Source organism: Triplophysa rosa, linkage group LG1 (genome assembly GCF_024868665.1).
Source record: "Triplophysa rosa linkage group LG1, Trosa_1v2, whole genome shotgun sequence".
Taxonomy (NCBI): Eukaryota; Metazoa; Chordata; class Actinopteri; order Cypriniformes; family Nemacheilidae; genus Triplophysa; species Triplophysa rosa.
The window spans coordinates 19,159,975-19,172,123 of record NC_079890.1 but is presented as its reverse complement, the minus strand read 5'-3'; the positions used below and the strand labels follow the sequence as shown (position 1 = coordinate 19,172,123).

Sequence of the window (12,149 nt, the reverse complement as noted above, 5' to 3'; positions counted from 1 at the left end):
ATATGTTGTCCACCCTTTCGTCTGTATATGTCGTCCTCCACGTCGTCTGTAAATGTCATCCTCCATGTTGTCTGTAAATGTCATCCTCCATGTCGTCTGTAAATGTCATCCTCCATGTTGTCTGTAAATGTCGTCCTCCCTGTCGTCCCTCATCTGTGTAGGACGACATATACAGATGACAGGGAGGACGACATATACAGACGACATGGAGGACGACATATACAGTCGACAGTAAGGACGACAGAACAGGACAACAGTAAAGATGACAGAACAAAACGACAATAAGGACGACAGTAAAGAAGACAGAGAAAAGGACAGCAGGTTGAAAAATGAATACAGCGTCAACAGACAACATACACATCAACATATACTGATTTACCTGAACAAGTAGGAAATGACCGTAGGCAAAGACAAATGTATAGTAGAAGGCGTAAAGCAGTCAACATATTTTTGGTACAAATGGAACCCCATATAAAACAGGGTATGCGTACTGGTCTGGCATGCATAATACAGCGTTTTTATTAGTTTTCCCATGTAAATGCAGATAGTTTTGATAACGATGTCAGGTGAACTTGAAACTTTTCAAAAACGCAAAGAAAAAACTTTTCCGTTTTTTATCGTGTAAATGTGGCCTAATTGGTTCCATAAAGAAGCTTTAACATCTGAAAATCTGTTTTTTCTCGCCTACTATTTTTGGCATACTGAGGTTTCGGACCTACTATTCATGACTGATTTTCGCCCAGTATATAGACTACTTTCTCTTTGCTATTGACAATTTAGAATCAAGGACTAGCCATTTTATAATATGGATATGAGTGAATATAGATGAAAACCACATTCGAAATCTCTATGCTGGATAGAATAAGATAATCCAGAGAATGTGAGGTTCATAAATGAAGAATCATTCATTGCGTTTACAAATAGATTTTAATTGGAGTTCACTATTGGATAAAAGTTTCTGCTAAAAGTAAGTGTTAATGCTAACTACTCCCTTTTTCCTATCAATGTATTTTTAGTAGACTGAAGACGTTTAATATCCAGAGCAGAAGTTTTTGTTAAGAATATTACAAAGTGTTTTTCTCATGCACACGCCCCTGCCACGTAGACATATCTATCACATTTACACAGTAGACGTTCATTTAGGGCTCTGGCTGTCTTCTTGTCTTCACCATAAATGAGGTTTTGCTTGCTGAAATTGTGTTTTAACTGTCAGATCCTTCCACAGGAGACAGATTATACTCCTAATGTCTGTCTGTGGCTTCCTGCTACCATAGACCACAACAGCTGTCGCGAATCAGCTAAATAAAGTAAAGTCCTGAGAAAAACGTAAAGCTAAAACATCTTGTATGACTCTATGTTAATTTGCAGAAAACATATCAACACAACCTATTTCTTGGCATCTTGGATGTCAAAACATCAGATTCTCAGTACACATCTTTTTGTGGCCAGGAAGCATTCACGATAATGCCATATTCCAATATCTAGTAAAATATTTTTTTCTTTCATTTTTTTCTTTTGCATTTTCTCTTTTTTTGGTCAATGAATTATACTCAATTTATTACACAGCTCATTGGAATGCTTGATTTTGATTGGTCAGTCTCACATTTGCAGGTTTGTTATTCCCAGATAACAACCTCTCAAAACTAATAACACACGGTAACCCGGATGCAGCAAATCATTTTGACAGGTTTTTTGACTAATTAAATATAAATGTCTTTTAATAACATATATGACATTATATTTACAAATAATTAAAACAAATAGCCTCTTCGTGACATTTGAATGTCATTTTTTTACCTTAAAACCTAAAGTAAATGGCTTTTCCTCACAGAAGGTCTGCATTCGGGTAAAAATGAGCTAATAAAATATTTCAAATTCACATTTCATGTCCATTTTTTTCTCATGTGGCAAGTAGCCGTGTAATAAGCAGGATAATAATCCCCACTCTCCGAATTGGCTCTATCGCTCTCTCTCCTCTCCACCTATAGCTGGAGTGTGGTGAGCGCACCGGCGCCATTGTACTGTGGCTGCCGTCACATCGTCCAGGTAGATGCTGCACACTGGTAGTGGTTGAGGAGAGACCCCCCCTCACATGATTGTAAAGCACTTTGGGTGTACAGCAATACACAATAAAGCGCTATATAAATGCCTCCTTCATTCATAATGTACAAGCAGCCGGCTGTTATCGCGAAATAAGTCTCTTCAGTGTGATACAAGACCCTTCGCGAACCGGGGCTTAATAGGTTGTTTATACGGAAACGGTGATATATAGCACCTCGGTCACCCTAAAGAACCTCTGAAGCAGTGTTAATTTTGACAGCAAATTTTGATTTAGTTTTAGTCATAGTCTTTTGACGAAAATGCAATTTAGTTTTAGTCACATTTTAGTCAACCCCATCATTTTAGTTATAGTCTAGTTTTAGTCGACGAAATATGAAAAACATTTTAGTCGAATAAATATACATTATATTTAGTCTACTAAAATCTAAATGGTTTAAATCATTTACTTGGTGTAATTAAATGTTCCATACGAAGATTCAACTGTTTTGACATAATTTACTTCACCTTAGAATAAAATTAAACCAGGTCATTATCTTTATTTTTCAGAAAATTCCAGTAACTATATATGCATTGCTGGAACGCAGAGTATTAGACCATGAACGACATGTTCCAGTTCGTTCAATCCCATTTGACTCAAATGACTCGTTAAGTAGGGCGTGTTCATTCAGTTCATTCAACCAATGAAACGCTCTGACACGGCTCACACTCAAAGGCTATTGGCTCATGGCATGCCTCTTGGAAGAAAGAGATGCACTGTCTTTGCTTGATACAGCAATGAATGAGAATAGCTTTCAAAAAGACATATTATATAAATTGTATTACATTTCTTTAGTCATGCAAACATGTTACATATTTGTTTGGAATGTACAGTTCGACTCACTTCATCACTTCTATAATCGGTAGAGGACAGCGCTGGTTTCTTTTGGCTGAATCTATGTTGCATTTCACGTTATGCAGCAGCTCGTGTTAAGTTAACATTGGCATATAAAAACCTTTGAGCTCCTTCGTAATGTGTTTCGGGGTGACTCGCCTGCAGTCGCGCTTCAAGTTTGCGGCGTTTTACCGGCGATCGTGAAGGAAAATAAGACGCTTTGTAACCCGCGTGGAGACACAGAATACATGTCTGTGCTTCCACTTCTCCCAGAGACTTCTCTCTGCCGTTTATATGAGATAAGCAGCACATGCGCGCAAACTGATGTCCGCCAGGTAGGACAAGAATATTTTCGTCTCGTTTTTATTAGTTGACGAAAATGTCAGTATATTTTTATTACAGTTTTCGTTATAATGCATTCATTTTTATTTAGTTATCGTCTCGTTTTCGTCAGTGAAAACATGTCGTTAACGAATACTTTTCGTCATAGTTTTCGTTAACGAAATTAACACTGCTCTGAAGAACCCCTGAAGCACCAAGATATGGTGCTATATAGCACTAAAAGTGGTTCCCCTTATGATTATGAGAAAAGCACCACTTTTAGTGCTATATAGCACGATATCCATAAATAGTATAGCACCATAAATATTTGATATTTTCTAAAATAATCACTATTCTGTAAAGTATGAAACCACAGAAAGACCTTAGCGCTGCCCTTTCCCAGCACAGCCCCCTCTTACTCCCCAAGATCCATTAAGAATACGGAGCTTGATGACATGCTATTCCTGTTGGGTCTTGTTAGACACTATCAGTAGTACCATGGTTGTCCAGATTGGATAGACTGGGGTTATTTTGGGAGTTGGTTTGGTGCTGGTGTCTGCATCTCTGCTCCAAACATTTACTGATAGATTATCTAGGAGACTTCATGGGAGTAGCTGCAATTATTAGCCTGACGCCAGCCTACCACAGTTATCACCCGTGTGATAAGTGAAGGGAGAAAGCTGAAGAATTCTTCCACTCAAGAGTGGATGACCACAATGCAATTAGCTCTGTGCAAAATCTTTACAATGCTAAAAGTCTGTTATGTATGACAAATATAATTAGACCACCAAATCCCCATAATGTTAACATTACATAAATTCTTGTTTGCTCTATATTTGAATGTATATTTAATTATATTGTCTATAAGTCATTTAAACTTTTTTATTTAAACTTATTTAAAACTTTAAGTTGCCGTAACTTACAAAACAAGTTGAGCTTCATTAACTTATTTATTATTAACTTATTTATAGTTAAAGTAACCTAGTTAAAGTAATGCAAAATATTTACTGTATGTTGCCATGACTTATTGATCACTTAAGGCAAGGCTTGGTATTAAAGTCATGCTAGCCGAATATATATATAAAAAATGTTATATGGGTTAATTATGGAGAAATAAGGGTGCCAACTCCACTAAAAAAATTAACAGTCCATACTTTAGATCTTTAATTTTAGGTACACAAATAAATCTAAATAAATAAAATAAATAAACTTCAATGAACTTTTTAACAACACATTTTTGTGCCAATATCAATAACATTTTCTCATTACTTCACACAACCTATATAGACTTAAAAACTAACCAAAAATTGCATGCTGTGACACCTTGTAAATTTGATCTTTGTATTTTTATATAATCATAATTATGGAAGATGACGAAGGTAGAGTAATGGCAATATTATTTTAATAATGCATTCGTTATAAAAAATAATGTATTTATTCGTATGTATACTATATCTTACTATTTATGAATACTTCTACTATATAGACTATAAGACCTATAAGAAAACCACAACATTTTTCGACACTTTAGAAGTAGCTAGAAGCTTGGACTTTTAAGTATTAACGCAATGCATTTTTTTTGCGGCAACAGTAACATTTGGGTGTCCTGCGGTTGGCACAACACTCACAGAGGTACATGTTGCTCCTTTAAGAGAAACTTGATACCGTGTTTGCGCAACAATCAGCGCGGCTCGCAGCCGCCAAAGTGTCTAGACGAGCACATGATGGGAATCAACCAATGGCTCCACTGCACTCCTCAGGGGCCCCGTGTATGTGTGTATCTGAAGAAGAAAGAGTGAAACGGCAAAAGAAACCCTCGAAGAATCCCATTAATCTCCACCGAAACACAGAACGAAACGAGCGGAAACCTCAAGCCATCCCATGTCCGTCTATGCGATCACTTTTCCGTCGCGACCAGATCGTTTTCTTTCGCGAGAAGCGCGTGGAATGTGAATGAGGATTATACTGAGATCCATTCATGTGCTCGGCGTCAGTAAACTGCTGCAGAAATTGACGAGCTGGTCCTAACGAAGGTCCGTTTTGGGAGATTACGTGCAACAAGCAGACGTGCAAAGTTTTCATTTTGTGCTTTAAAAATGAAGTTCACTTCATGTTGATAGAGAAGAATGTTCGCAGACTTGACGCGCTGCTTATTGCGTTGTGCGTTATTACTACAGCTATGCCTTTGCTACGGTGTTGATATTTTGTAGCATCGGAGTCTAATGTTGGGCTTTGCTCAGGCTCTGCTCGGGTGTGCATGTAAGCGCAGATCATTGATGTCGGACGGCGAGCGCAGGAGTGTCTGGAGTCTCCGCGGTTCCGACCAAACATAGGAAAAACGGATGTAAACTGCCTAGACTGTCGTATGTTCAGGACGAGACGCACGGGTCTGGTTCGGCGACTCTGGAGAAGCCGTGTGATCACCGCGGGTATAGATGGAGGTGTGGATGACTGGAGTGACAGCAACCCGGAGAAAATCCCCAGAACGGAATACACCGGGGCCTCGCGTGGCATACACGTAGGGGAAAGCGGGGAACCGGGGGTCTTTATTGAACATGATGGAGAAGGCTTGTGTGCGCACAGACGGCACGAAATCCCCCCGAGCGAGGGCAGAACGGTGACATGTTGTTTGTTTAAAGACCTTCCTAGAGGCAGTCAGGGCAAAAACAGATTGACTTGTCATGTGGAACATAGAAACCACAACGCTTGCGCTTCGAGTGCCCGGGAACGGAAAAACGGCGTCGTGACGGAACAAGAACTCAAGAAGTGCACGTATGCCTTTCTGAAAAAGTTTAAGGAAAGGTCTCTGGATGTTTTACTGGAGGCAGTGGAGTCTCATGGCGGGATGCCGAGTGGATGTGTTCTGGTATCACAAACTGAAGTGCGGATTGGTGGTCAGCTGGTGTCTCCTAAGTACCTGCTATGTAGGCTGTTTCGCTGGCCCGACCTGCGGCTCTCCTCTGTCTTCAAACCCTTGTGTTACTGCCAGAGCTTTAGAGCAGAGGACAGCCAGACTGTCTCCTGCTGCAACCCCTATCACTACAGTCTCCTCTGTGGACCACTTAGAGATGGTAAGAAAAATCAAGGGATGTTTTCAGTAGAGGCCATAATGACTTTAAATGGCACTGCTGATCCATCACAACACAAGAGATGGATATAATGCATATAATAATGTCAGATTTCTATAATGATAGGAGATTCATATCATGTATTTTCTGTAAACATGACATGTATTAAGGACTACAGTTATGGATATAAAATGTATTTTTCTTCTTGGCCATAAAAGTGCACAAACATTTTGATCAGTCTGTTGTGCATTAAATGAACATAAAAACAAAATCAAATCCTTATTACAGCTATAAATGTGATTTACTTGAAACGTGGGTGAAGTCACTTAATGATAGGGAGGGGAGTTGGACAGTGATACTCCTATTCAGGAAGTGGAATTCCCAATGAGTATCCCACTGGGATTCTCAATTTCTTTGCTCCCTTCCTTTTCACGAAAACACTACTCTAACATTTCGTTCATATGAGCGGTTGAGCTCAGGAACAGAATTGATCGAACTAGGGATGCACCGATATGTCAATTTTGGGCTGATAACCGATGCAATTCTTGAACATTGGAAGCCGATAACTGATATATTGGCCGATAATAATATAACATTTTCTGAGACTGAAAATTCTTTTTTCTCCTGAAAATCATGTACCAAGCCTACTTTACACTAATTCAAGATTCTTTAACGTTTATTTAAATTATTTTATATAAATTATTATTTTAAATTATAGATGTTCTTCCAGAGCAACCCAGAAAGGTGTTCTCAATAGCCACAAGTCTAACAGGTCTCAAGACAGAAAGCATTCAGACAGCAATCGGCTTCAAACAATATGCTTTTGTTCCTAATAAATATCTATCTACATACTACATCAACAATGTTTTGCTAATAGCAGTAAGTGAATGATCATGACAGAATGACAGTACTGTACTGGATTTTAACTGTGAGCAGCATGCAGCTGAAGTGGTTTAACCAGAGGAAATGATTCATAATATATCGGCCTAAATTTTATTATCGGCCGATACCGATAACATTAAAAATGACCATTTATCGGCCGATACCGATATGGCCGATCATTTATCATGCATCCCTAGATTGAACTGTTAATAATGCTCTAAAAGAATGAAAAGGTTTTGTTCCCTGCTGTTTCAAACATTAAATGGACATACCTAGTGCAGCCCGTGACTGCACAACCGCTAAGCTTATAGAAATGTTGGCGTTATGAATTGCACTGTAGTAGTTCTACAAGAGACTTTAGTTCCCCACAGACTGTTACCTCTAACATTAGTGTTCTTTTTGTGAGTTTTTAAGCTGCTACATTTAAAACAAAGTCTGTGTTTTTCATTAAGTTGTCATTCACAGTTTTAGCAAAACTACAGTCATGTTATTCAGAACAGGCCAATTTTGATTTGAATTCCATGCATGCTCGGCAAATGAAGATATGTCCGTTGTCTTTTTGATGGATGCTGTTCTTCACCTGTAATTTGAAACATTCTCATTTGCTGTGAAACATACCAATAAAACTGTGACGAATGCTCAGTAATACATCTCCAGTCTGTTTAAATGGTCATAGAGACATTACGAGTCATAAATGTGTTTAGTTTTTATATCACTCTAAACTAGTCTCTCTGTTTTTAGACACGCCGCCTCCTCCCTACTCCCATCTCTCTAACTTACCAGAACACAAGCCACTGAGTAAGTAATGCCCTATTGTACAATTGACTAAAACATCAGTTTATTTGTTAAATCATCTTATTGTAGTTTAAGTATGATGCTCAAAGCCTTTATTTAGTAGATGCAGACATCCCTTTTTGATCAGAATTGTTTTTGTCATTTGTGAGGCCGTTATGTTTTAGTTCGAGAAAGTAAAGATGTTGTCTTTTTCTGGCAGATTCTTCCCTCCCAGTGCTGCCTTACACAGAAACGGAGGCCACAAATTCGCCCAGTGCCATGTTACCGGATTATTCAGGTACAAGTCTTCAGTAAATTGGAGGAATGAATGGAAATCATTGGCGTTTAAATGTGATGCTTTAGTTTGCTGGCTGTTCCTGAAGGTGTTAATAAGAATGTCTTTGGCAACTGGGTTATCAAAGGCTTATCCATGCGTTTGTGTACCTTTTGGTTAGCATTGGATAGCTAACTTTCCTCTGTAAACATAGCAGACGTTTATTTTGTCATACAATTATTATCTCACTTTTTCATGCTATTTCATTATAAAGCCATGTTTTGGGGGCGTCTGTAGACCGACAAATACTTTATGGCATTTGCTAGTTCTATATGCTGTGATGTAGATACACTTTCCTATAAACCTTCATTAACAATTATGTTGAGTCTTTCTAATGTTGTGGACTAAATATCTCAAAATACTGTTTGCAAATAGACTCTTAGACGTCCTCCACCAAGCTTTCAGGGCTGGGGCAAAACTCTGTAAATTAGATTATGAGCAACAATGGGCAGTTTTGTCAGAATGCTGACTGGGGGGCTCGGGGCCTCCCGCGCTCTACCGTGCCATGTCTGGCAGGGCTGTGGTTATTACCCGCCATTTAGAGGTCTGAAGACAGGGAACAAGATCCTCTTCTGGTGTGTCACATAGGTTCTTTCCTCCATTATTTTCATGTTGTTGCTTCCTGCTGAGTTTTGCAATGCAGGCCCTGGCACAGCCAGCCAGTCGCATTTTAAAATAAGGTTTAAATTACAGGCCTCGCTGTGGCTTCCCCTCTTCCTGACAGAGCGCAGGCCAACACGCAATTTAACTAATGAAATCCTGCCTGTCTCTGCAGAGATTCTTTACAGATGTTGACAAAGAACGACTCTATCGATTGTTGGAAAAACTGTTCGCTCCTGTTTTTGAGGGACACATATTAAGGCTTTTGGGTAGATTCTAATGTAGCTTATCTTCGATTATGTGTGTATTCCATCTGCCTGTGTAGGAAATTGTACGTATGAATATTTATCTCAGTGTTGTGACAGGGAGAAATCATTGTGCTTTCTCATTCTGACACAGGCTGTTAGCTTCATCTTCGATGGGATCAATATGGAGTCAGTTCTCATACCGCAAATTCATCATCCAGAGGAAAGAGCAACTAAATTAACCTTACATAAGGATTTATGCATGTATGCATGACTGCCGTGTATTATTTAGCTAAAGCTGTAGATTAAAATTTTAAAAAGTTTTTCAGATTAAAATATTTTAGTCTTAGTTTTGAAGCCTAAGAATCTAGACCACCGCTGTTTTTCTAGAATTGGGAAAGTATTGGAGGTGTTCTCTGGCAGTTCTCATTGTGGCATTTCTATTATCAGCCCTTTAAGCTCCTTCAGCACTCACTGGCTCAGTGGAAAGGTCTAATATGTGGAGGGAGATCTAATATTTGGCACAGCGGGACAGACAAGACTCCATCCTTTCCTCCCCCTTTCATTTTGTGGTGTTGGTTTAGGTTAGGCACACAAGCACCAAGAATGCTTTTGCAGACACTGACAACTGCATGCATGCACATGGGTTACTTGGTTAATGAGAGGTTAAAATTTCCCTCATTATCATTTCATAAAATAGCACAACTATTGCAAAGAACTAGAATTAAACTTGCACCAGATGCTGTGTTTAAGTATAAATAGTTTAAAATAGAGAAGGCAGTTAAATTTGTACAATACTACATTTGATATTAATGGGGCACATCTTTCGCTATTTTAAATCAAGAAAGTGAGTAAAATATATGGAACTCTCTGTCTGTTCATTGCTTTTACATATTAAGAGTCTTAGATAATGATCATGTATTTCCACTATACCCTCCTTAAGCAAAACGTGCTTCATTAACAGTGGGTCCTCTGCTGTCTGTTTAGGCCATAGAGGGTTGAGACTGAGCAGAATGGGGGCACAGGCCCAGGGCTTTAGATCTTCTCTCTCAATAGAGCCTGTGAAGCAAAATAATGCCATCAGTCTGTGTTTCAGTTAATCAGACTGGATAGGCTGGCGGCTGGGGGGTCAGGGGGTCGCAAGCCTTCACTGAGTGGTCAGAGAGCTGAATGCCGGCCCTTGGAGGGGGAGAAGGGGGCCCCGCGCGGGGAGAGAGGAATGCTGGGGCAGGAGCGGGGGGTGTTCGAATCAGAGATGACAGATTTGGGCCTGTTAGTGGGGGTTGTTGCTTCTTCAGTTTCAAATCCTCTTCTGATAGAATGTGAGATTTGGAGAGTGCTCTGTTTAACATAAAAAAGTGATAGCAGAGCTTTTATATTAGCAGAACTAAACAAATATTGTCATGATAGGACAATAAATGTGATAATACAAGGTTTGATGTAACTATGCAATAAAAAAAATATATTTTGCTTGGTATATGTTATAATCTTTTTTTATATTGGTTTATTTAATGTTTTGTGTGCTTAACTTTGTTTCTTTTCAAAATTCACATATCTTTTTTTTTCCGCAGATGGCAGCATGTCTCCCTCCTCCCTGGCACAGAACCACTGGTGTAACGTGGCATACTGGGAGCTCCGCACACGCGTGGGCCGTCTGTACCCAGTGCAGGACCCTTTTCTCAGCATCTTCTACGACCTACCTCAGGGTACAGGCCTGTGCTTGGGCCTGCTCCCCCTTTCTCCCCGTTCCACCTCCGTCCAGCGCACCCGCGGAAAGATCGGACACGGCATCCTCCTCAGCAAAGAGCCCGACGGAGTTTGGGCCTACAATCGCAGCGAGCACCCCATATTTGTGAATTCACCGACTCTGGAGCATCACCCCTATCTGAGTTTGACTGTCAGGAGAGTCATGCCAGGCTACTCCATTAAAGTTTTTGACTACGAGAAGTCGTGCCAAATTCAACCCCCCGGCGATCCGGCGCACCCGGAAGGGCCGTATGACCCGAACAGTGTGAGGATCAGTTTCGCCAAGGGCTGGGGACCGTTCTACTCAAGACAGTTTATTACATCGTGTCCTTGCTGGCTGGAGATTTTGCTCAACAACCATAGATAGCATACAGTACACAAACGTATACATACTTTAACTGTACTGCATCCAGCACATGCTCACTACAAGCACTCACAATCCCAAATGTAATCTATCTAAATTTAATATAAAGTTTTATATAAACGTATTATATGGAATACTTGTAAATACTGAGTAATTTTTACAGCATAATTATTTATGTATGGTGCAGTGTCTTTATGGATGAACAGAGGAAATAAAAACTATGGAAATGCACTTTGGATATCTGTGTGTTAAATGTCCTATTTTTACTAACACTTAATCGTTGGGTCATTAAAAAAAAGAAAATTCTGTCATCATTTACTCAGCTTCAAGTTGTTACAAATCTACCATAGTAGGAAAAAAATATTTGTTCTGTTGAACACACACAAAAAGAAATTGTAAAGCAAACAGTTCAGGGGCACTTTTGACTATCATTGTCATTTTTCCTACTATAGTCAATGGTGGCCAAGAACCGTTTGGTTACAAGCATTCTTTCAAATTTCTTTCTCTGTGTTCATCAGAATAAAGACATTTATACAGATTTGGAACAACTCGAGGGTGAGTAAACAATAGAGTTATTACTTTTGGGTGCACTAACATCTCATTCCATTTCAGTCTTATTATATGCTGTTCTTTACATTTATGAAATGATCAGTGACTATTGTAAGTATTACTAAAAATGTCTATCATTGCGTTTCAAACTGTTAAAAGCCACAGTGGAATATTTTAGATGTCAAGCTTGGGGTTATTTTGATAAAGATCATTTGTAAGTTCCTTTTAACTAAAGTATTTTATTTCCAGTGGAACAAGACATGAATTCTTCCCAATACCATGTCAAAAATCTGATAGTCTAGACAGAGTAAAACATCCTCATTTTTTGGAATAA

The 12,149-nt window shown here is 39.2% G+C and overlaps 1 protein-coding gene across 1 annotated transcript; it reads left to right on the top strand.

The window, feature by feature from the left end:
- Positions 1-4,958: 4,958 nt before the first annotated feature.
- On the top strand, positions 4,959-11,491 carry smad6a (SMAD family member 6a). The gene is made up of 4 exons (XM_057359866.1): positions 4,959-6,324; positions 7,945-8,001; positions 8,198-8,275; positions 10,728-11,491. Exons 1-4 carry the CDS (start codon positions 5,619-5,621, stop codon positions 11,267-11,269), a joined length of 1,383 nt encoding a protein of 460 aa, XP_057215849.1. The 5' UTR covers positions 4,959-5,618; the 3' UTR covers positions 11,270-11,491.
- The last annotated feature ends 658 nt before the right edge of the window (positions 11,492-12,149 follow it).